The sequence below is a fragment of the Equus asinus genome, chromosome X (genome assembly GCF_041296235.1).
Source record: "Equus asinus isolate D_3611 breed Donkey chromosome X, EquAss-T2T_v2, whole genome shotgun sequence".
Taxonomy (NCBI): Eukaryota; Metazoa; Chordata; class Mammalia; order Perissodactyla; family Equidae; genus Equus; species Equus asinus.
In genome coordinates this window covers 10,946,568-10,969,939 of record NC_091820.1, presented here as the reverse complement: position 1 = coordinate 10,969,939, position 23,372 = coordinate 10,946,568, and the positions used below count along the sequence as shown (strand labels likewise).

At 38.5% G+C, this 23,372-nt stretch overlaps 1 protein-coding gene across 10 annotated transcripts in view; it reads right to left on the bottom strand.

Annotated features, from left to right (window-relative positions):
• GLRA2 (glycine receptor alpha 2) overlaps positions 1–23,372 on the bottom strand; it is a 268,210-nt gene that overhangs the window by 79,777 nt on the left and 165,061 nt on the right. For all 10 annotated transcript variants that reach the window (XM_070502447.1, XM_070502445.1, XM_070502448.1 and 7 more), the window contains 3 exons: positions 18,728–18,810; positions 15,922–16,059; positions 14,061–14,275 (listed from right to left, as the gene is read on the bottom strand). In XM_070502447.1, the coding sequence (XP_070358548.1) occupies positions 14,061–14,275; positions 15,922–16,059; positions 18,728–18,810 (436 nt within the window). The remainder of the gene's footprint in view (positions 1–14,060; positions 14,276–15,921; positions 16,060–18,727; positions 18,811–23,372) is intronic.

Below are 23,372 nucleotides of genomic sequence, written 5' to 3'. Positions count from 1 at the left end.
ATCACAAAAAGAGTTATGGACAACAGGCCAATGAAGGATATTGCATACAATAACAAAAAGCACTATATCCAAAAGAAGGTAGGAAAAGAGGGAAAAGGTTAAAGAACAGATGGAACAAATAAAAGGCAAATAGTAAAATGGTAGATTTAAACCCAACTATATCAATAATCATATTAAATGTAAATGATCTAAACATCCCAATTAAGAAAACCCTTGGTGGGATTTTCTTCCAAGGGCTAATGGTCATGAACCCATAGGTTGGTGGTGTCACAAAAGTGGGGCTGCACTTACTGTTTCCTGTTAATGCCAACCATAGGCAATGGACTCTCCTATCACTCCTCTGGTTCAAATGGGCACTACTCAATCCACTGTGCTCTGACAGTAACCCTGAATGGGGAAGTACGCTTCAGTACCCAATGACACTACTCTCTGATATGTAAGCTACAAATCAGTGCTTCTTGTGCTCCCAGTGCTTTGTGGAGGAGGCTTTCCATTGTTCTTCACAGCCTTCCTTCCCTAGTAGTCATGTCTGAGTTTCGGATCTGAGGCTGTACTCAAAACACCTACAATTTCCAATCCTGAGATGTTGTCCTTGGATCAAGCATATGGCCTCTAATTTTTAATTCCCTTAAAATGAGTTTTCCTCTAGTAGTTGGTTTTGGCTCCATTTCTGTCTCTACCAATTCCTTATATATACAGTCATGTACCACATAAGGACGTTTTAGTCAACAATGGACCACATATATGATGGTGGTCCCATAAGATTAGTACCATACAGTCTAGGTGTGTAGTAGGCTATACCATCGAGGTTTGTGTAAGTACATTCTATGATTGCACAATGACAAAATCACCTAGTGACACATTTCTCAGAACATATCCCCGTCGTTAAGCAATGCATGACTATAGCCATGACTGTGTCCCATTCTACCTCCAAAATTTATCTCAATTGTATCCATTTCTCTTTATTCCTATCACCAATACTTTATCCAAGCCCTCTCTCCTTTGTTATTGCTGTAGTGCCCCAATTAGTCTCCTTGCATCTACCTTGGCCCCTCTCAAATCTTACTCCACACAGTGGTCATCATGGCCTTTTTAAAAAGATAGATCATGTTATGTCCCCATGATAAGAAAATTCAAACATCCTACAAAGGCCTACATGGCCTTGAGTGACCTGGGAGCTTTTGTGTTTGCCACTTCCCCTTTAGTTCTCTACATTCTAGCCACATTTTCTTTCATTCTTTCTAATTCCCTGAAGTTTACTGGCTCTTTCCAACCTCAAATTCTACAGACCAGCTCTTTTCTCCTCTGGGATTGTCCTCTGCCACCTTGATCTAGGCACCTCTTGCTTAACTTTCAAGTCCCACTCAGACTTCACCTCCTTGAGAAGAGCCTTTTCGGACCCTTGGACAAGCACCAGTTTCCTTTTCACATGCTCCCATGGCACCCAAAGTTACTTCTTAATAAACATTATCAGCTAATTACATGCTCAATATTTGTAACTGCAGTGGGATATCAGCTCTCTGAGGGCTGGAGCATGTCCATTTTACTCACTTCTGTATGCCCAGTGCCAAGCATAATGGCTGGCTCTAGAAGCAGCTCAGTATAGTAGTTCATGAAATCTAAGATGCTAGTGATTGTAGGATGCACCATTATTTTACACACCACTAAGAAAGAAAAAACACCTCCAATTAAACTCTGATTTGCCTTCCATTTTAAGCTGCATGAGAGCTGTGAAAATAGGAAAAAGTGTATCTTAGAATACAGGATATACTGTGAATACTAAATAAACTGAATGAATGAGTAAAGACTAATCCTATAACACATATTTCCATATTTGTGGAGCATTACCTTCTATGGGGTCCCACAAAAAGAGAAACCCATGCATATGGTTTGGAACTAACAATAAAATTTATGGGTGAAGGGGAATAGTCTTCTATATGGGTCAATTACAAAATGTTAGTTCCTTTTTTTAGGGATTTTTTTTTTTTAAAGATTGGCACCTGAGCTAACAACTGTTGCCAATCTTCTTCTTTTGTTTTTCTCCTGCTGTTTCTCCCCAAATCCCCCCAGTACATAGTTGTATATTTTAGTTGTGGGTCCTTCTAGTTGTGGCATGTGGGACGCCGCCTTAGCATGGCCTGACAAGCGGTGCCATGTCTGCACCCAGGATCTGAACCGGCGAAACCCTGGGCCACCGAAGCAGAGCGCGTGAACTTAACCACTCGGCCATGGGGCCAGCCCCAGGGATCTTTTAATTTAGGGTTACACAGGGCAAGAAATGTTAGACACCAATTTCTATTCAGTACCTTGTGCCTTCAGATTCTCTTGAATGACAGAAAGCTTTTAATTTCCCTTTCCATAAGAAAGGATTGTTTAGGACATGAGCAAGAAACAGTGGTGGGAAGCAAAATAAAGGGTGGTACTATTCCAGGGAGAAGTCAAAACTGGACAGATTCATTATGATTACTCGAGACTGTGAGCCATAGTTTGAGAATATGGAAGGAACTCTAGGTTACTGAAGGGACATTACTGATTATAAAATGAGAAAGAGAGTAGCATGGTAAGGAAGGAATCGAGTGTAGGGTCCAGTTAAGTTTGAATCCTGGCTTTGGCACTTATTAGTTCTATAATCATGAGTCTTAATTATCTAGAAAATGGCACCAATAATATCTAGCTCATAGGATTGTTGATAGGATTAAATAATATATAAATGAAAAGCACTTAGTAGCAGCTCTGGAACCCAGAGTCAATAAATATTAGCTTTTGTTATTTCTATTCTGAAAAAGAAAGAAGAGGAAACTGCCTGAAGTGTATGAGTATTCTCTCTATTGTTTATTCATTATTGGTGCAATCTGTTTTTTTAACTTCTTTATTAAAATATTTTAAAGTACCAGGATCAAAAAAATAAAAATGAAAAGAGGGGGCTGGCCCCATGTCTGAGTGGTTAAATTCATGCACTCTGCTTTGGCGGCCCTGGGTTTTGCTGGTTCAGATCCTGAGCATGGACCTAGCACCACTCGTCAGGCCATGCTGAGGTGGCGTCCCACATAGCAGAGCCAGAAGGACCTACAACTAGAATATACAACTATGTACTGGGGGGCTTTGGGGAGAAGAAGAAGAAAAAGTAAGATTGGCAACAGATGTTAGCTGAGGGCCACTCTTTAAAAAAAAAAAAAAGGAAAGAATGGGCTTTTGCCAAAATGTTCCTGTAAGTTTATTTGGGTAACCTGTACTTCTTTGCTTTACCAAACAATCTTTATTCATCTTTTTATAAACAAAACATCCCATTCATACTGGGAAAAAAAAGTACCAGGCACACAACCGTATAATTCAATGAATCACCACAAAATGAACACAGCCATATCAACACTACCCAGGTCAGGAAATAGAACATTACTTGCCCCCGAAGCTCAGTCCCTTCATGGTCACTCCCAATGACTAGTCCCTCTCTACTTACCAAATCCAACCATAATTCTGGTCCAAACACCGTATATTAATTTTGCCTGTGAAGTTTTTTTTGTGCTTGTTAACTTTTCTTCAACATTAGATTGGAGAGGTTCATCTCTGTTATATGTGACTGCAGTTCTTACATTTTTATTTCCATCTAGTATTTCATTGTATGAATAGGCCACAATTTTATTTGACCATTTTATTGTTGATGGTCATCCAATCTGCTTTTATTCAACTTTTTAGTTGCCATTAAATGATAGATAATGGCTTAGACCTGGTTGGGCTCTTAACGTAATCACACATGTGAGTTGATGAAAATGATGGTTAAAGTGGTTACAGCTGATAGAAGCAAACAGCAACTAAGTTCAGTTATAAAGTCTGCTGAGGAGGAATGTGCAATGGAAGCCTCTGGAACCATTATAAATTAGCATTAATATGAAAGAGGGCGGGCAATCAGGCAAGCATTGTCTCTTCATCAAAATGATGAACAAAGATGCCAACTGCATATAATACACAGTGAATGCAATATGCAAAGCCAAAAGACAGCAATTTCAGAGCCTGAAAAATAACTTATCTCACAGTCAAAAGCTCCCACCTGTAATTACCAGGGTATGGGCAATGTGATGGAACTTAAAATTCTTAGTTCTTCCTTTGGGAGGATTTGAGTTGACCAGTGGTTTGAATCTTGGTTCTTCACTTGCTAAAAGCAAAACTGCTTAATTTTGCAAATTGCTTAACCTCTTTTTGTTTCAGTTTCCCTACCTGTAAATTGGTGATGCAAATAGTACTTCATATGTTTGCTGTGAGATAACCAATGTAAAGGGTTTAGCACAGTGCCAGGCATGTAGAAGGAACTCAACAACTGTTAACTATGAAAGGTGGTATGGCATAATGATAAAGCATACTAGCTCAGATTCAGACTGCCCAGATTCAAGGTCTAGCTCTGTGTGAACTTGAGCAAGTTATTTAACCCCTCTGTGCCTTAGTATCCTCATCTACAAAGCGAGGATAGTAACAGTGTCTAGTTCATAGGTTGTTGTGAAGTTTAAGTGAATATATATTCTGGGACATGATAAACACAGTGAAAACACTTCCCCAGACAACAACAAAATTTAGAGCTACAGTTCTCAGCCCTGGCTACACATTAAAGTCACCTGGACAGCTTTAAAAAATTCTGACACCTGCATCTTACTGCCAGATAGTTTGAATTTGCCTGTGGTGGTGTTTGGGAAAGCTTTAAAATCTCCTCAGCTGATTCTAACGTGCAGCAAAGGTTGAGACCCCCACTTTAGTGACACTTCCTTATCAGGCCAGTTAAGCTCCAGCACTAATTCTTACTCAGATCACAGACCATCAGGAAGCACTGAACACAGTCTCCTTACAGTAGTTCAACAATAACTACTGGGGGCCTTTTCTGTGTAAGTCGCATGGGTCATGCAGAGTTGAACAATACTTGGTCCTCTCTGCAAAGAGTTTACAGTATATTAGGGCAAGTACACAGGGCCCTGATCACTAACCCACAGGTCTGAATGCAATGATTGATTGAAGACTCAAAGTGCCATGGAGGCAAGGAAGAAAGAGGCCATTTACATTTGATGGAGATCCATGACAACTTCAGGTAAGTGGCATCTACTTCAGCAGATCTTAAAAAATGGGAAGTGAATTACCCTTCATAGTCATCAGTTTTCCCATCCCTAACAGGATTTCTGAGGTCCCTCTTCTGCTAACAACACAAAAGTTTAAGATTTTATAAGATTACTTCATGCGTAGTTTGGAAAATATTTTGATATCCCAGTTTCATTAAGGCATAATCAATTTTGGAAAGCAAACTGGGGTAGCCCCTCCCCCCCTTTTTTTGGTGAGAGATGGAAAATGGTTTGCTTCAGATTGGAGCTCATGGCCTCTCAAGTCCTAGATGCAGGCCAAAGCAACTTTTAGTTTCAAATGTACAGATATTCTTTAGTGACACATTAAAATCAGAGGAAAAGAAAAACCCACTTGGTTTTTGTTAGATAAAGAAAAGAGGGTATTTTATGATGTTTGGGCCCCCACGGAAGAGTGGGGCTGCACCTCTGGCCCAGAGTGGCTGTAGAGAGCTCAGATGAGGAGACCTCTGGATGCCTTTATCAGAATTCAAAGAATACGCTTGCATCCAAACAAACTGGCGTAGCGGGAAGGGGAAATGGACGCTTGCCTCAGTACACTGAGAAACCTCCAAATCAGCTGTGACACTGCTGAGGAAGCAAAACTGAGATAAAAATAGCCTATCTGTATGCCCTCTCATCTAAACCATTGCTGTTTTCTTATTATTATTTCTTTGGTTAGATTGCTCTATAAGAAATAGCTATCAGGGGCCGCCCGATGGTGCAATGGTTAAGTGCGCGCGTTCCGCTTCGGCGGCCTGGGCATGGCCGGTTCGGATCCCAGGTGCGAACATGGCACCGCTTGATACACCATGCTGTGGTAGGCGTCCCACGTATAAAGTAGAGGAAGATGGGTATGGATGTTAGCTCAGGGCCAGTCTTCCTCAGCGAAAAGTGGAGGATTGGTAGCAGTTAGCTCAGGGCTAATCTTCCTCAAAAAAAATAGCTATCAAAGAAAAATGAGTATAACGCTACTTGATACAATCAGTCAGAGAAGTAAAACTTTATAAAAATATTATGATGTTAGAGTAACATAATGTAGGCAGCCAGGATTCTCTGTGGTAAAGAACAGCCAGTTAAGGAAAGGTGGGCCCCTGGCTATGTGGGTTCCTTTTATGTGTTCCATATCCTAGAGAAAGGTTACATGGATTTTTCTCAATGACTAGACTTTAGAGATGTAAATATTCATTCATTCAATCAACAAATACATATTGAGCATATACTATAGCCTAGGTGCTGTTACAGGGAGCAAGCCAGATAAAGATCTTTGCCTTCATGGAGCTCATAGTCAAGCTAAGGGAAACAGACAATATACAATAAACTTAATCCATAATAGGGTTTGATATAAATCATAGTGTTGCTATAAGGTGATAAAATGTGGTGGGGAAACAAAATTGAAAAATTGAGTTAGGTCAAGGTGTTGATGAGGGCATGGGTGAGGTGATCATGGTCAGAACAGGCTTTATTGAGAAGGTTAAATTTGAATAAAGACTTGGAAAATGTGGAGAAGTTAGTCATGTGACTATCTGGGGGCAGAGCATTCCAGGCACAGAGAATAATCATTGCAAAGACTCAGGGATGACAGCATGTGCCTGGCTCATTCAGGAAACAGCAAGGAGGCCAGTGTGCCTGAAACAGTGAGCAAGGAAGTGGTGGTTAGCTGGCTGTCATCTTGGTAATTGAGATAGGTGAGCCAAGTGTCTCTCATCATTCAATAGGCTAGCCTGGCCTTCTTCACATGGTGATACTCATAGGATCCTCAGAGCAGCAAAAGAAAGCGAACTACAATATGTGAGCATTTTTCAAGTCTCTGCTTATGTCATGTTTGCCATTGTCTCACTGGCCAAGACATCTCACCTGGTCAAGTTGACAGTCAATGTGGGAGGGAGCTATTACGCAAAGGGTATGGAAACAGAGAGGGGAATTATTACAGCCATTTTTGTAAAAGATCTACCCCATTGCCCTTATTTTACTGAATTATAATCTTTTATGTATATGTCAGACTTCTTAAGCACAGAAATTCTGTTTCTTTATGTTTATATCCTGAGTATATGTTACATGCTCCATAATAGTTTATTTTTTCCTCACTATGTGGTATTTATAAGAACTGAAGACATTTAGGCTGTATGACCCAGATAAAGCTACCCATTTTAGTGAAACGGAAAGAGAGAGAGAGAGAGTTCAAAATAATCCTGAACCTCAAAATGCTATCCCAAAAAGATTTATAAGCCTCACCAAGACGTGAGCACAAGCACAGCCTGGGTAGCTTCTCCCACTGTCAGCTTCCCTGTAAAGGCTGCCAACAATATTCTTGAACTAAAGTGCCAGTGGTGCTTCAGCTCTGTCCCGAGAGAATTCACACTTGTCATCTCTTTGTATATTTTTGTCACACACTCACTACATCAACAACTCTTCAATTTGCTGTGGCTCAGGAAATGTCAGAAGGGAAAGTTTATGAAGTCTCCCACATATGCAGACATCTGGCTAAAGCAAGCAGGACTGCTAATCAATTTGCCAAAGCTTGGCTCTTGTACTTTTCAATCTTTTATCCAGGAACTTAGTAAAATCCTGACTTTACAAAACAAAATTTTTCCCAGCCTCTTTCAGAAATACCAATCTTACCTAGGAAATTCATTCTAATCAGCTTGGAATGTACGTGATTCAAGGAGAAATATTTCTATTTTGTAGAGTTAAAACAGACATCCAAACACATCCTTATTTCAAAACTTTTGTAGGTATCAGTCTTACTGCTTTCATAGTTTCTCTTACTGCAGTCTCGAGACAGAAACATTCTTGTGGGGAGTAACGCAAGACCAAATGTTGTGGCCTCTTTTGTCTTAAATCCAAGCTGTCCTGTGTTTGGCAGCTGCTTGAAATGTTCCAGCTGGTCTTAGTTGACCAGATGGCTGAAAAGTAAGGAGAAATTTCCTTATATAGGAAATAGGGCATCTCAGTTAATAATGGCTAAAGATAATGCCTCTGGATCCTTGCTCCAAGGAGATGGTTATGGACCTGTCAGTGTCACCTGCACACTTGTGTCATCCCAATTGTCCCCCACCAATGCTTACTCTCACCTTTACAGTCTCTGGCCTATAGCCACAAATGAGGACTCAAGACACAGTTAGGAGTGGCTGCAAATCATTCAGCTATAATAACAAACAGAGTAAAGGAAAATAATTGTTTAACTCCCTTTGGCTACACTCAAAGCCTGCCTGATGTCTCACAGCCTTCTATTCAATTCATCCTGATATTTTCCTGTGAGTTGGAAAGACAACAATACACCCAGCGTTTAGTCTGCCACTAGGGGTTTTATGCTCCAAATGGTTAGAACATTACCAGCAGAACAGCTTCTTGAGGGTTGGCAGAGACATATATTTAAAAAAACCAATTTTACAACTTCAAATGGGAAGGTACCTATGGAACAGCTATCATGCTGTATTTCATTTTCCTGTATTTAGGGAAGAGATTGAACTTCTGAAAATCAAACCAAACAAGACAAAAACTACAAAAAGCTTTGGTTGGCAGGAAGGCAGGAAATTAACTCGGAATCAGTAAATACAAGTTTCTTACTTGAAATGCGTTTAAAATTTGTAAGCCATTTTGGAAACCTGCCCAGATTGTCTTCTAGAAAAGCTTATTTTGTAAGTGTAGCCCAAATATTATGAGTAGGAAGTCCTCATTGCCTGGAGTGACTTTTATGTCCTCCTACTTCACCTTTTTAATCTGCTTCATTGATTCAGCTCAGGCTCCTCCCTTCAGGCCATTTTCCTAACACTGGTCCTTCTCTCCCTCCTTCTCTGGCTCCCTTCGTCTATCCTTCTTCCCTCCCTCTCTGTTTTCCCCTCCTCTACTTAACAGGTTAGGCATCCTCCTTGATGTCCTTATATTCCACATTGTTTAGTAATCATCCTTCCAAGTATCTCTCTCTGGCATACCAGATTACAAGCCTCTGAGGGCAGGAACTATGCTTTGTTTATCTTTGATTTCCCCCAGCCTCTAGCCCAGTGTGTGGCACAGAGGAGACATTCAATAAATGTTAGTTGAACAAATGAGTGGATGAATTAATTGCCAATTAAATTACACCTGGTACCTGGAATACCACTTGACTATAAGTCTTTCCAACACTGTCTATTCATTCACTAACCACCTCTTTACTGAGTACCTACTATGAGCCAGGTGTTGTGCTAAGTGGTAGGTATGTAAACATGGACAAAAATCAACGGAGTCCTTGTCCTCATAAGGATAAAACTCTGAAATTAAGTATGTTTATAAGTGTAACAGTATGGGAATGGGATATTCTTGTCTCAGAATTTTGACAAAAGTAGTACTCTGAAGGGATACTATACATATGCATGCAGGATTCAGGACTTTCTAGAAGATAGCAAATGCTATCTAGAGACCATTATACCCAATGCCCTATATTGTAATGGAAGACTAGACATTTGAAAAAATTAATTGAAGTAATGGAATTTGTGGATGACAGTTCCGGGCATTTTTCCCTACTGTTCTAAAGATGGGGAGAGGGTGATTTACCCCCACCCCAGTAAGAGAAGAGACTGGCATCTCCTCCACATGTCGTATATCTGCTGAGCTGCAGAAATTCCAACAAGCTGCCCCTGGATCAGAGAGTAAAAGGGTTCTTAGGAGAGCCTGTCATGTATCCTCAATAGTTTGAGTTTTGTATGAAAACATGAACACCACTACTTGTTTCTTACCCGAATAAATTCTGAATGCAGTAGGCTGGCTGGAATACCCAAGATGGTAGGGTGAAGGTAGAAGAGTTAACAGTTGTATTGCATTTCCACTATTTAGCAAGGCAAGAATGCATGTTCTTGGTGGACCAAATAAATGGTGTGGAAGATAGACAGATGTAAATCATCTTGAAAACATGTCAACCAGGAGAGCTATCTACCTGAGTAAGGAGACCCTAGGAGTATGAAGTTGTATGGGAGATGCTGCTAGGAGGCAATAGCTAAGAAGAGATTGTGACATCAACCAAAATGTTCATTATTCATCCAAGAATGGTATAGTATGTGGGACCCCCAAGAATCTCCAAAGAACTCAAGTTCAACTCACAAGAAAGCCAGCATTTGAAGGCTTGCCATTAGAGAAGGCAAGAGTTACAATACAACAGTGTCAGTCACATACAACTTTCTTCCATCCACTCTTTCACCCTCAGTCCTCAACAGTGGTGAAGTCAGCAACAGGAGTGGGGAAGAGAATTGGAAAGGCAAGGGGAGGAACTGTGAAAGAACAGACAATGTGCCTACCTTGCTGCATATCTTCAAGCCAAAGGTCAGACCTGAGCTAGGGGCAAGGGAGGGAAAGAGCATTGAATTGGGTGTAAGACTGAAGTTTTGTTTCAGGCTAGATGATTTTTCAAAAATTTGAATGGACTGTCCTAAAGTATTTAACACCAATACTTTAGCTGCCTATTGAATTGTAAAATACACGTTTGTTCATTCTGGGTCTAATGCCGTGGCATGTAGTGACTGAGAATCTATGGAATCTGCTTGAAGTGTCCTCCGTAGGCAGAGAAAATAGAACCAGCTGAGGATGTTTAATGGCAGTGATTGGAGAAAAACAGAGCTATTGCTTATTCAGACCCTGTAGAGCTTAACCGATTCACTAAACTGCCTACCTATGAAAAACACACACATGCGTGTATATACATGGATACAATAAACTTTTGCTTGTCTCATTGGCAGCATGACTATAACCAAATAATGGGCCATCCAAAGAACATGGCTTCTTCTATTCATAAGGCCCTTCATGAGTCTTCTAATGTAACTTCCCATCCCATGGAACAGTGTTTTCCATTACATTATGGACAGGGAACAATAACAACAAAAATAACCAGAATGAATTGAGTGCCTCATGTACAAAAACTGGGCTAAACAATTTATATATGTAATACCTCATCTCATCCTCATTTAATTTTTGAAAGGGGTAGATAATATTATCCTCATTTTAGAAATGAGGAAACAAGCTTAGAGAGGTTGAGTGAAGTGAAGGCTCTAACATTTAGATCCAGGCCTACCTGTGTTTCAAACTACATCATTGTGGGTATATTCTTAATTTCCCAAAGTCTACTTGAGAAGTTCTGGAAAGGGAGACATACTCCTTTAGAGTGATTCCATTCCTTTATAGCATATGTCATATTATTATGAGATTCTTTCATATATTAAAGCTCTGATATTTTTCTGTAAAACTTTTACCCATAGATTCTGCTTCAGGCCTACTCTTACCTTCTATATCTTCTCACATGGGGGGTTCATTCATTAATTAATTTATCCATTCAATGAGGATTTATTGGTCATCTAGTCTAAGTCACACACTGTTCTAGGTGCTGAAATTAACATGATGAACAAGACAAAGTTTTTGCCTGAATGGAGCATACATCCCATTGGGCATCTTCCCATAGATCATCCCTGATTCACTCTGGTAATCCTCGGTTCCTTCTTTTTTCCATTGCAAAATAAGATTTTGAAAAATATATACATGTGTCTTCTAGAACACAGTGAGACACAAACACTCATATACAAATATATTTATAATGATCATACTTACAAAAGCAAAAAATAAAATCCTAAATATCCAAGATGGTAAAATAAATGATGATTAATACATCAGATAGACTAAGTCATTGCAAATTATGTTCATGATAGATTTTAATGCCATGAGAAATGGCACATAGTATAGAACTGTATAAAAGTTTGATCTCAATTTTTTGTGTGTGCATGTGTATGGGTTTGCCTACAAATGTGCATAGAAAAAATGACTGGAAGGAAATATACCGAAGTCTTAACAGTTATTTACTCTATGGTTAACATTAATGCTATTTTCTGTATTTTCTATCTTTGCTATGATGAGCATGTCTTACTTTTAAAGTGCATCGTGCATGCCTACTCTGTGAAGGGTGTTGCCATAGGCCCTGGAGCAACTGTACAATCATCATAGTGGAGCATCTGCTCAGGGACTGCAGTGTTTATAAATTAAAATATTTATGTGTGTGTAAAGTAAGTGTATGGTCAATTCTTTATTTTCCATGACTCACTTTTTATCCCATTTTCCTTTCTCACTGTCATCAATATGAGTCACATCTCCCCGCAGTCAGTTGAGAGCCAACCACGTTTAATAATTGCCTAAGAAAAATACACATAGGAAGATAAACCTGCTGATGGCAAAAGCATAACCACTATGAGTTCAGAGCCAAGTATGAAATAATTTTTTATTATACCCTCTTTTGGTTTATCTAAGTCCCTATTTGCCTCTACATACAAAGATCACTGATCAGTGACCATTTATTTAGCAATAGTTTTGACGATTAATGTAGAATCATAATAACTAATAAGAATGAATAACAAATTCATAAAAACTCAAGCTCCCATGTTGAAAATAAATGGCTTCTCTTTTCATAGCAATGAGTGGTTGGAGGCTAAATGTCTTACATTTTGACATTATCTGCATATAATTTGTCACCACTACTTTAGCTATCAAATCGTAAAATACATGTTTATGCATCCTGGGGTTTAATGGCATGGCATGCAGTGATGGCAATAACTAATAACTAATGACAAATAAGCAAATGAACCTGTTTGGGATGGGGCACAGAGTAGATTAGAATTTCTGTTAGATAAAATTGATCTGTGATTATGAAAAAAAACTGTTAGTATTTCTGACATCTGCATTCCAGTAGAAACATGACACAGGTATTTTGTACTATTTGTTATTCTAGAAAATAAAAAAGTATCTGAGACAGATCTATTCCTTTTTCTGTGAGCAGACAAAATCTAATATTATCTAATATGTATACTGTTTTCACAGTATACAATCCACCTCCATTATAGCCACAGACCTCCTCCATATGTCATCTTATCTTCCAACATAGGAGATAATGTGGAACATGATCTAACACTTCTCATCATGTCAAATGCAGCACAACTGAACAGAAGCTCAAGCCAGCAAAGATATGGGATTACATCTCAATTATTTTCTGGAACTGGGTTTTGGAGAGACTGCTCAAGCAGTATGAGACAGTGTACGCTGAATACTAAATTGAACTCACACTCCTGAAAAATTGAAGCCAACAGCTCAATGTACTCAGTGAAAGGGGGAAACACACATAGGCACACTTCTGGGGTGCTGGGGCACTTCACAAGCAGGACGTTTATAATTACTTGCTTAAGCAATGTTTATAAATTCAGAGGGCCCACCTTACATAAAAATAGATTATGAAGCCATTATGATTATTATTTGAGGTGCTGCAAAATGTCTGTGTGTCCCTGGTATCCACCCCACACTTCTCTGTCAACCTGCCACAGTTGCCAGAATTTTTACCATCTTGGATAACTCCACTGCTCCTTCTCTAGGTAACTATGTCACTCAAAAATAGTAGTGTATCAACTATTAAGGTAAATTAAGGCATAGAAAAGATTCATGTATCTGATTTGCTGCACCTTAATATTGTACATTCATTTCTTATATATACTCATTGACATGGCTTTTCTGTATAAACTTCCAGAGGTTAATTCAACCTTTATTATTGTAAATGACTTCACTGAGTGTATGAATCACAATAGACTCACCAATAAATATTTGACAGTACAGCATAAGTTGCACCAGTGTTACTCTGATTCCTGCAAGCTTCATGGCTCATAAACAACATGAGGTCAAAAGCACTCAGTGGCTTCCTAGACAGAATTACGGAGCCATGTTTCTGCCTCCACTCATTCCTCTTCTCTCTCAACCTTGATTCCCCTTTCCCCTAATTGATCTGGTTATGAAGGTCCCTTACGTCCTCAGAGCTCTAATTCTCTCAAACTCAGCTCTTTGTTCTCTTACTGCATTTGCATCTCCCACAGTGCTGCAGGATGGCAAATGTTTCTGTCTTCACAGAATTCTCTAGCCCACAAGACCTTTGACAAACCTCTCAGGTCACTTGTTGTCAAGCTAGGAGATTCTTACCTTTGGCAGAGATGCCCTGGAACCTGAACTCTGGGTGGTCATCGTTAAGACTGTGGTGATGCCCAGTGCAACCCTGGCAGGGGCTGCATCCATGTTTATCCAAAATGAGACCCAGGACAAAATGACTATCAACAGACTGGGGATGTACATCTGGATCAGATAATATCCCATCTGGCGTTCCAGGTGAAACTTAACCTCGATGCAGGTAAACTTTCCTGGAAGCAGGAAATGATGATTTAAAATCCAATTTGAATTTATCTCTCCCATTCCAGCCTCCCACTTTATTTTTTAAAAAAAGTATTACAGATGGATATGGAAGATTATACAAAATGCTCACCCTACATAAGCAATTCAGCTCTTTTCCAACTCAACCAGTAATGGAAATGACAGTGTGAGAATGAATAAAGAGTCACTGGACCAAAACCATGTGGCATATTTAATTTTCTAAATCTGTGCTTAGTGCAGCTTGATTATTTAGACAGAGCTATGGAATTTGCAAGACTGTCATAAACTGACAAGTGGAAATAAAATATTCACATTTTATTATTGTATGTAATATATAGCACACAATATATAACATACAGCACATATGTATAGCATATACTATATGCATATAATATATAATGGATAATACATAATAGTTGAAACCATTCCCTTCTAGGTAGTAAAGTTCACATGGGAATCCCAAAGTGTTTGGATAATTGTGTATCTATCTTTGTGGTATCAATAGCAAGAGAAAAATATACATTTGTATAAGCCATGCATATAATCTAGTTGTCTTAAAAATTTCCTAGCCTTCTGGATAATTGCTTGAGGACATTTAGAATATTCCTAGAATCTGTTTACAGTGTTATATTGCCTATAAAAAGGAGTACATCTAAAAATATTAAAACTTTAAACACACTATTAAGAGACAAATGTTCCTGCCCTGCCACTTTTCTTCCTCTTTAATATGCTTGGAGTTAGAACCTCAGGAGGTAATTTGGCTTAGTCCACAAAAATTATAAGAGATAGGGTTGGATTCTTCTTGGTCAGGAAGAACATCTTGGAATCAGGTTTTAGTTTGTAGGAAGCACTGTTCACTGCTGGAACAAGTGTTCATGGACCATTCTACTCAGCAACAGACCTGGAGCAGTCACTGAACAAACCATCATGTCTCGATTGCCTTTCCATGATCAGCTTGTGTGGTGTCAAAGACTGGGACATTTGTAGAAGCCATCAACTTTACAGGCATAATCTTCCAGGTAACAACAGATGCCCACTTGTTGCTACCACCTCAAATTCTTCTCAGCCTCCCCCCCCCCCGCCCCATGTGTCTGTCAGTATTGCCAAGAATGCATGAGTTTAGAGCCAGCTGAATTCCTGCCAACTGATTTTCATCCGAACTCCTATTACTGTCCAGGACTGGAGAACACAACAGCTGTATTTCTGGGTTTACAAAGACTTCTGTTGTTATTCTTCTCTTCCACTAAGGCAGAGAGTGCAAGTTGACCTGAGGATCCAATGTCAAGAGTGGATGCCAGGAACGGGCCAGGATTTATACGCTTCCTGCACCACTTACAAGGTCTCGTACATCTTTCCTCAAACTCATTTGACAGCAGATGGTCAGCGAGAGAACAGCAAGAGACTCCTAAATCTCTTTCCTTCTCTTTTTGTTTTGGAGAAAATTATCTGTTGTGCTCACTGACCTATTCCAGAGGGTACAGGCATCTTATCTGTTGAGGGGGCTTTGAGCCAAACTCAGGTCCGTGCCTTGTAGCTCCATTTTCTTGGTAAACATGCAACAACTAAGGTGATGGGATGTATACTCCAAGCTGCATATGGAGCCCACTTAGGTTATAGCAGCCAAAAGAAAACTTACCAGTGTTATAGTGCTTTGTGCAGTAGCCGAGTTCCTTCTCTTCTTTCAAAATAAACTGGGGCAGGGTCAGTCCTTCAGCAACTTGAACTGGACCATCACTTAACCATTCAAATATCAGGTCATTCATCGTGTACCCAACTGGAGTAAACAAATAATAATGGAAAATTGAATGCATCTTTCCAAGTAAGCTTGAAAGTCTAGCCACGTAAAGAAACAAACAAGGAAATCATCTAAAGCAGACACATGCTCAGCTAATTCAAGAGCATTTTTAATAAAAGAACTGCAATCATCATGATGACTATATGTCATTGGAGCCAAAGAAATTGAAGACAGCAAGCTATTTCTGAATGATTTTTTTCTGTGTAATGAGAGAATGAAATCTATAAAGTTCATTTTCTTCTGCCCTCTTTATTCACTAAATCTCCCTGAAGAACAAACAAGTAAACAAACATAAAAGTCCTTTGAATATTGTCTTTACTTAAAAGAGCTGTGTCTGTGGCCAATCCAATAAGACAATCTAATTCATGGCACCAGTGTTAGCCTTTCAAATGAAAAGCATTCTTTTTTTTTAAATGAGAACGAATTCATCACAGGCCTACCTAAAACATTCCCATTACAAACTTGGCCTCTCTCCTAGGGTCTATTATCTTTGTTTTCAGAAAGCTTATGCTAAAGTCCTTATGGTCAATCCTCAGTTACTTTAGCAAGTGGGGAAAGCTATAGATAGGTAGCCTCTTAGGTAGATAACCTATTAGGAAGTTGCGGAATTTGCAAATCAAGTGCTAGTGTCTTGCAAAATGGGCCTATTCATCACAATGATTAATATGAAGTGAAACAGATTCTCTATTATATAAGGTTATATTGTTATATGACTCTTGAATCATACAAAGTAAGATGGTTATCAGTTTAGTAAACCAAAATTAGCTCTTACTCTCCAAGCTCCTGCTAATTAGGTCACTATCTGTCAAGTGCTTCTAGATCTTTTTGCACCCCAGAAATCAAGGCTACTCTTCCTTCAGGCATCATTTCTCTCCCCTCCCCCTTCATGATATTTGAACTCTGAAATGAGAGTGAGGAGGACAGGGATTTTATGTGAGGTCTTGGCTGAACAATAACCTTAAGCATGTTTATTAAATTTGTAGATTCTTGTTTACTGCAAGAGAGTGACTCACCAAATCTACACAGAAATCAATGGCAAAGTTAATTGGAATCTACTTTCCTCTTTCTTTGGACCACCTTTTCCATTCAAAGCCAAAAAATAAAAACAGGGAAAGCAAGAAATTACAAAGAGGACCCTGTACAAGGGTTGATGGTCCACAAAGAGAATGGTCAACCTATCTCTTCTCCTGAACGCTTTATGAGTACTTCTTGGGTATCTCCAACAAATACTAGAAGCTCACCAAACACCCTATATCCTTGTCTGGTGAACTTCTTGCTGGCTGCCACAATAATGGTCTTTGTCAGCCATCCTGAAGCCCCAGGCTGGGACATACAGAAGAGGTAAAGAAGTGGGGAAGGAGGAGGTAATATGAGGGTAGAAAAGTAAAGAGTAATTCCCACCCTTCACATTCAAAGTTAATAGCAAACACATTGCTGCTGCTTTGTTTTCATTACTTCTGGGTCCTGCAAGGACCAAGCATATTTACTAATTGGAGTTTTCTAAGCCTTGGAAGAGCCTCAGATGACAGCTAGGCTGTTTCACAGAGAAAATGTGTTGAATTGAGGCAGGGGAGAGTTTGGAGCAGTAGAGAAGACACAAAGAAGGAATCATTACGTAAGAAAATGTTTTTCTCAACTACCTTCTTAAGAGAAGGAGCGAAAGGGAAAATATGAATACATAAAACCTATTGTAAGTCAGAAATTCTCATTTTACCCCTGACAACTTCTTAAAACAAAGATGTCTTATTATTTTGTTTATTTCTATAGGAAGTTTCAGGGGAAATCTACAGTGGTTTTAAATGATCAGAAGGAAACCCTGTCACCACCTCTTTTTTTAATAATAGTTGATGTGTTTTTTTACATTTATTATTTTTCTAAACTAAGAAGTTAAAAATATTTCCTTGCCCCTGCCTCATTAAATCTCCTAACATCCCTGTAGATCAGTAGCACTTATTCTCTGCATTTTGCAAACAGAGAAACTGACAGAGCAAGCCTAAAAAAATATCATGTGTCTTGACTGAAAATCCCTTTACCTTGGAGGCATCAGCAACTTATGGCACATGTCAAAGATTTCAGTGGCATCAGGGCTAGAGCATAAAGGGGACAAAGTAGATAGCATTTCTCTACTTCCTTCACCATGCCTTTGTGTATGCACTGCCTCTAAGGGATATGCCTCTTATTCCATATTATCTCATGGCCCTCATTCTTGCATCCTCCTCTGGCTAAGGCGCCTGTATCTTGTCCTCAAATCAGTTACCCCTTCCTGCCAAAATTCCTTTGGGGTGTTGGTCTATATGAGCATAACAGAAAGAAATACAATTTTCTGATTAGAGAGTGATTCATTATAGAGGTTGAATGATAAATAATCTTAATTTTCCCAGGAGGCGCTTTCATTTCAAAGAAAAGGTTACTAAATCAGGCTTGTTTTTTGAGGAAGGGTGAGCTATTTGGCATTTTACTTTGAAAGATTGTCTATGTTCTGTTGGGAGTGAGACATGCACACGCACTTTTGCTTGTCCTTCCATTAGTGACTTGGGAGTTGGTAAGTAGGTAAAGAATGAGTCTTATTTTCTCCTTAATGACACACTAAAAGAACCAGGTCATTGGTTAAAACAAGCAAGCAGTTATTTTAACAGTGGTGACTTACAACTCTCCAGCTGCATTGTACAGGTCTGGACATCCATTGGAAAATTCTTCAAGTCCATGGGACAGGATAAAGTCAAGGTGAGTCTTAGCAAAGAAAAAAATTTTAAAAACAAGTTTTAAATCTGTGAGGTGTGATTCTTGAAAAACAAACTAAAAATACGTTTGACATTAAGCAACATGACACTGATTCAGATAATGAAATCTAAGCTCTCAAGACAATGCCTTCTATTTTTCAAAAGAACAGTAGTCATAAATTTTTTAAAATTATGGAATTTCACTCTAACCCTTTATTATTTCCCATCTTCCAGCCTCTGACTAGCACCTTCCCAATGGCACTGGTCTCAAGTTTATTCTAGAATCAACAAGAACACTGAGAAATAGTGTAATGAGAGCAATGGGCTATTACCCACACTGATGTCCAGAAGACAAAGTTTCTACTGTTTTAGAATTATACATCGGATAGGTGAACTTTAAGGACAAAAAATGATGTGATAAGCATAATTGGTTGCGATAAGTGTTGGGTCTCCTTCCATCAAATGGGCAAATGCTTAACTCCTCTGTCTTTTCATTTGCTAATCTACATGGATGGGTTAACAATAAATTGTAGCATTCAGTCTAGAATTGACAAATCTGGAGCAAGCAATTCTTGAACTAAAAAAGACATTTAAGGATGGTGGCTTGTATGTAGTCTTCACCTCTCTGACCCAAGAGGGGCTACTCTTCTCCCCCTTTCCTCTTTCCTTAACTTTTCCAAGCTCCAGCCAACTCTGACCAAGCCTTAAATTAGGATATTTATTGAGCTGCCATCTCTTTTCTATTTTTTCTTTTAATCCTCAAGGAGATGGTACACACTTCTTGCTCTTCAATTTGTTTATACCTCAGAGATTCAAGGAAGGAAATTAAGATTGAGAATCAGCAGATCTGGGTTCCCTTCCTACTATTGCCTCAAACTATCTCTGCCTCCTAAGCAAGACTTTAAACTTGATAAACATTCATCTCCTTATCAAATGGTGGGGTAGGATCAAATGATGCTTATTCTCATTTAACTTTAATACTAGAATCCCTGTTATTCTAAAGTTTACTGTTTCAAATTCTGTTTATTTTCTCTCAAACATCTTTTATATCAGTAGACCCCTCCAACTCTTGCTGTTACCTAAACTCTCCCTTGTTGTCATGCTTGTTCTCACTCTCTCCTCCTGGTTCCCTTCTCTGCTTTATTTTATACATTCTATACAAGCCAAGACAAAACAGAAAGTAGTGGCACACTTATTTTAAAGAAAGAAAAAGTTTGAGATTTGAAGTGAGATTAGACAAATAATCCATGCTGGCAATCTTCAAAATCCTTAAAATACAACGATTGGTAAAAGCAAGATACAAGACTGCAGTGTAATCTCAATTACGTAAACATATGTTTTTAATCTCGTATATAAACACAATACTATATTAACAGTAGATATTTCTGGTTGGTGGGATGATTCATATATTTTTTTTGTTCAATTCTGCATTATCTGTATTGACAAATATAGGTTATTTATAATTAAATGTGCCTTTCTTTAAAAAATAGCTAGAAGATAAAATTCTGTTTTGTTCAGTAATCTTTTGCTATTATTATAATCATTATTATTAAAATTTTGCCATAAATATACAATATTTCACCTTGATTGCTAAATAAATTTCCTAGCTTCTGTGGGCTATTCTGAGAACACAAATAGCATGTTTCTAAAGGAAAAAAAAATAATTTTGAGTTGTAAACACCTGACTTAAAGATAACATTTTAGACAGAAAAAATAATTTTTGTCAATTGTGGAGTTCAATTACACATACAGATATTTAGATTTTTTCCCCCCAGTATGAAGACTTTAATTTTTGTAAAACACAATTTTATTGAGATTAATGCCGTGAACTCTTTAAAGCAAGAGCAGAGTAAAAGAATCAAAATGAAAATCTCTAGTAATCAAAAATTTTAAAAACTCTGACACTTTATTAAGGGGGGAAAAAACCTCAAAAGGATCTGTGAGTTTAAAATTATTATTAACACAATTAGAATTTAGTCTCCTGTTTTTTAAAGAAGAAATATTTTCATGAAACAAAAATATGTTCATACAAAACTAATCATTGGACATGTACATAATTTAATTGAATCAAAATCAGAAAAATATGGAAATTTAATTATTATGAAAAGTTTACTTTTTAGAAATTAGGAAATAATAAGTGGAAACTAATACAGCTTTAAAAAACATGCAACAGTGAATTCAACTGTATTTTGTTTGCTATTGGAAACAACCCAATTTTAATATTTTTAATCATAGGCTTGCTAAATCTGATTCTTTGGGGAAGTAATTTTTCGCATTTATTTAGGGAGAAGAGGCCTCACACAGGATTATTTCTGCCTTTGTGGCAGATTCTGACAATCCTACAGAGACCCAGAATTCTTGGGGTCAAACCTATTAACAGCATGGAAAACCCCACTGAGAGAAATTTCCAACAAGCATGAAACTATGTCTGAATTTTGTCTCAGCTGAAGACTCAGCTCCCTCCTTCCTTATTTGTTTTTCTAATTTCCTTCCTAGATAGGTTTTGTATTGGAACTCAACAGGTGCCAATAGTAAGGAGGAAAGTTAACAGCTCCATAGTTTGCTAAATCATGTCATCAGCTAAGCAAATAGGAAGAGATTGTAAAGATCTAATCAGTCCCTTCATGGGCCACAGAGTCCATAATTTATGATGTCTAGTTTACCACACATCTGCAGGCCTAAGATTCAGACTTGCATTTTACTTATTTTTTTCATTGAAGTATATGTGAAACACAGTAAAAACACACAAATATTAAGTTACAACATGATGAATTTTTATGTCTCTATCCACCTGTTTAATAATCACTGAGATCCAGATTTAGAATATTCCCATCAGCCCAGAACAGTCCCTTGTGCTCTCTTCCCAGTTAAAAATCTTCAAAAGTAACCACTACTACTACTTTAATTATGTTTTTTTAAAGCTATTTTTAGATTTGAAAAATAGGAGTTTTGGGGAAAATGAGCTTGATATTATTTTGTACAGAGATGCAGAAATTGCATCAAATAAGATTGACACAACATTAAACTAAAACGTGAACAATTATCTCCTTTAGTCTGGCTCATCGTCTATTTTTGGTGAATCTCACAGAATTAAATATTTTAATTGAAACTCAGAATTTTCGCTGGCAGACACTGCCTAGAGCATGTCAGATTTGCTCCCCTTTCCCCTCAATCTAAAATATTAAGGCCATTGCACCTGAAGGCAGTGGGCTGAGCCCGCCCATCTTCCCTTTGATTTTTGTTAAAGAACTCATTTCCTGAAGCATTATCACACATTCCCCCACTGTCATTGTGGCTAACATGCTTGCATTCAGGGTGCCCTTGCCCCTGTTTGTATAAGGAAAGGAATAAACTTCCCTCACAGAGACTCTGCTTCTTTACTGAGAGTAAGAAGGCTGAGCAAACATTTTGATTTTAAAGGCAAAAGAATAAAACAAAGCACAGGAAGTCAGTCTCCCAAAATCTCACTTTCCTCTGCTCTTCAGTTCACCTTACTCATAAAACCAGCTCTTGGATTTATATTTTACTTGAAGTTTAAATGTCTGATAGATGCAGACATTGTAAAGTGTTTCAGTTACCTTTACAGTTTTTAAAATCAAGTATTATATTTTTATGTACTTATTTTCCCCTATTACAATGCAAGATCCACAAAGGCTGAGACTGTTTTTTTTTTTTTTGGCTGAGGAAGATTCACCCTGAGCTAACATCTGTACCAATCTTCCTCCACTTTATATGTGAGTTGCCGTCACAGCATGGCTGATGAGTGGTGTAGGTCAGCACCAGGGATCTGAACTCACAAACCTGGGCCACCGAAGTGGAGCATGCCAAACTTAACCACTATGCCACCGGGCCGGCCCTGGGGACTCTCTTTTTTACCATCTAAAACAGTACCTGATGCAAAGTAGGTATTCAATAAATATTTTTTGAACAGATGACTGAATCAGCATCCTAAAGGTCTGTGGCAGAATTTTAGGCTTTTATTCTGTAGAAATGAGAAAGGACAAAGGATTTAGAAGAGAGGAGCCTGGTCGCCAGAGCCCACAGTGTGTGGCCAAATTACAAGACTTGCGAAAGAAGCCAGCAAAGCTTGCCTGGCTCCTTCTGTAAGTTACTAGCAGATTCCCACTAGAAATAAGGCAAATCGAGCTAAAGGAAAGCCAAGAAGCTGGGTCCACCTGTCCTAGAGCCTTGATCAGGTAGCTGGATCCACAGCCAGGACTGTTCTCATGTTGCTAGAAGGATGCAAATTAATCATTTAACTTTACAATGGTATGACAGACAGAAGGCTTCTTGATGCACAAAGCAACTATTGGTTCATAAGGACCTCAGTATTAGAAATGAGAGTCCATTCCCAGTGAAAGATTCTTGAGGGAAAACAAAGCCATTTGAAGAGAAAATGAATTTTCAGGTAGAAAATTTTAATGAGTGATTTGTTTGCCTAAAGCAAAGATTGCTAACATACTATTTTGGAGAGTTAATTCTAGTGGTTGCAGTAGTCTGTCTTATTTGTAAAAGAAGGACAGGCGGATGCTTCTGTGTTTTTCAGGAGAAGCAAGTGTCTCGGGTATATTG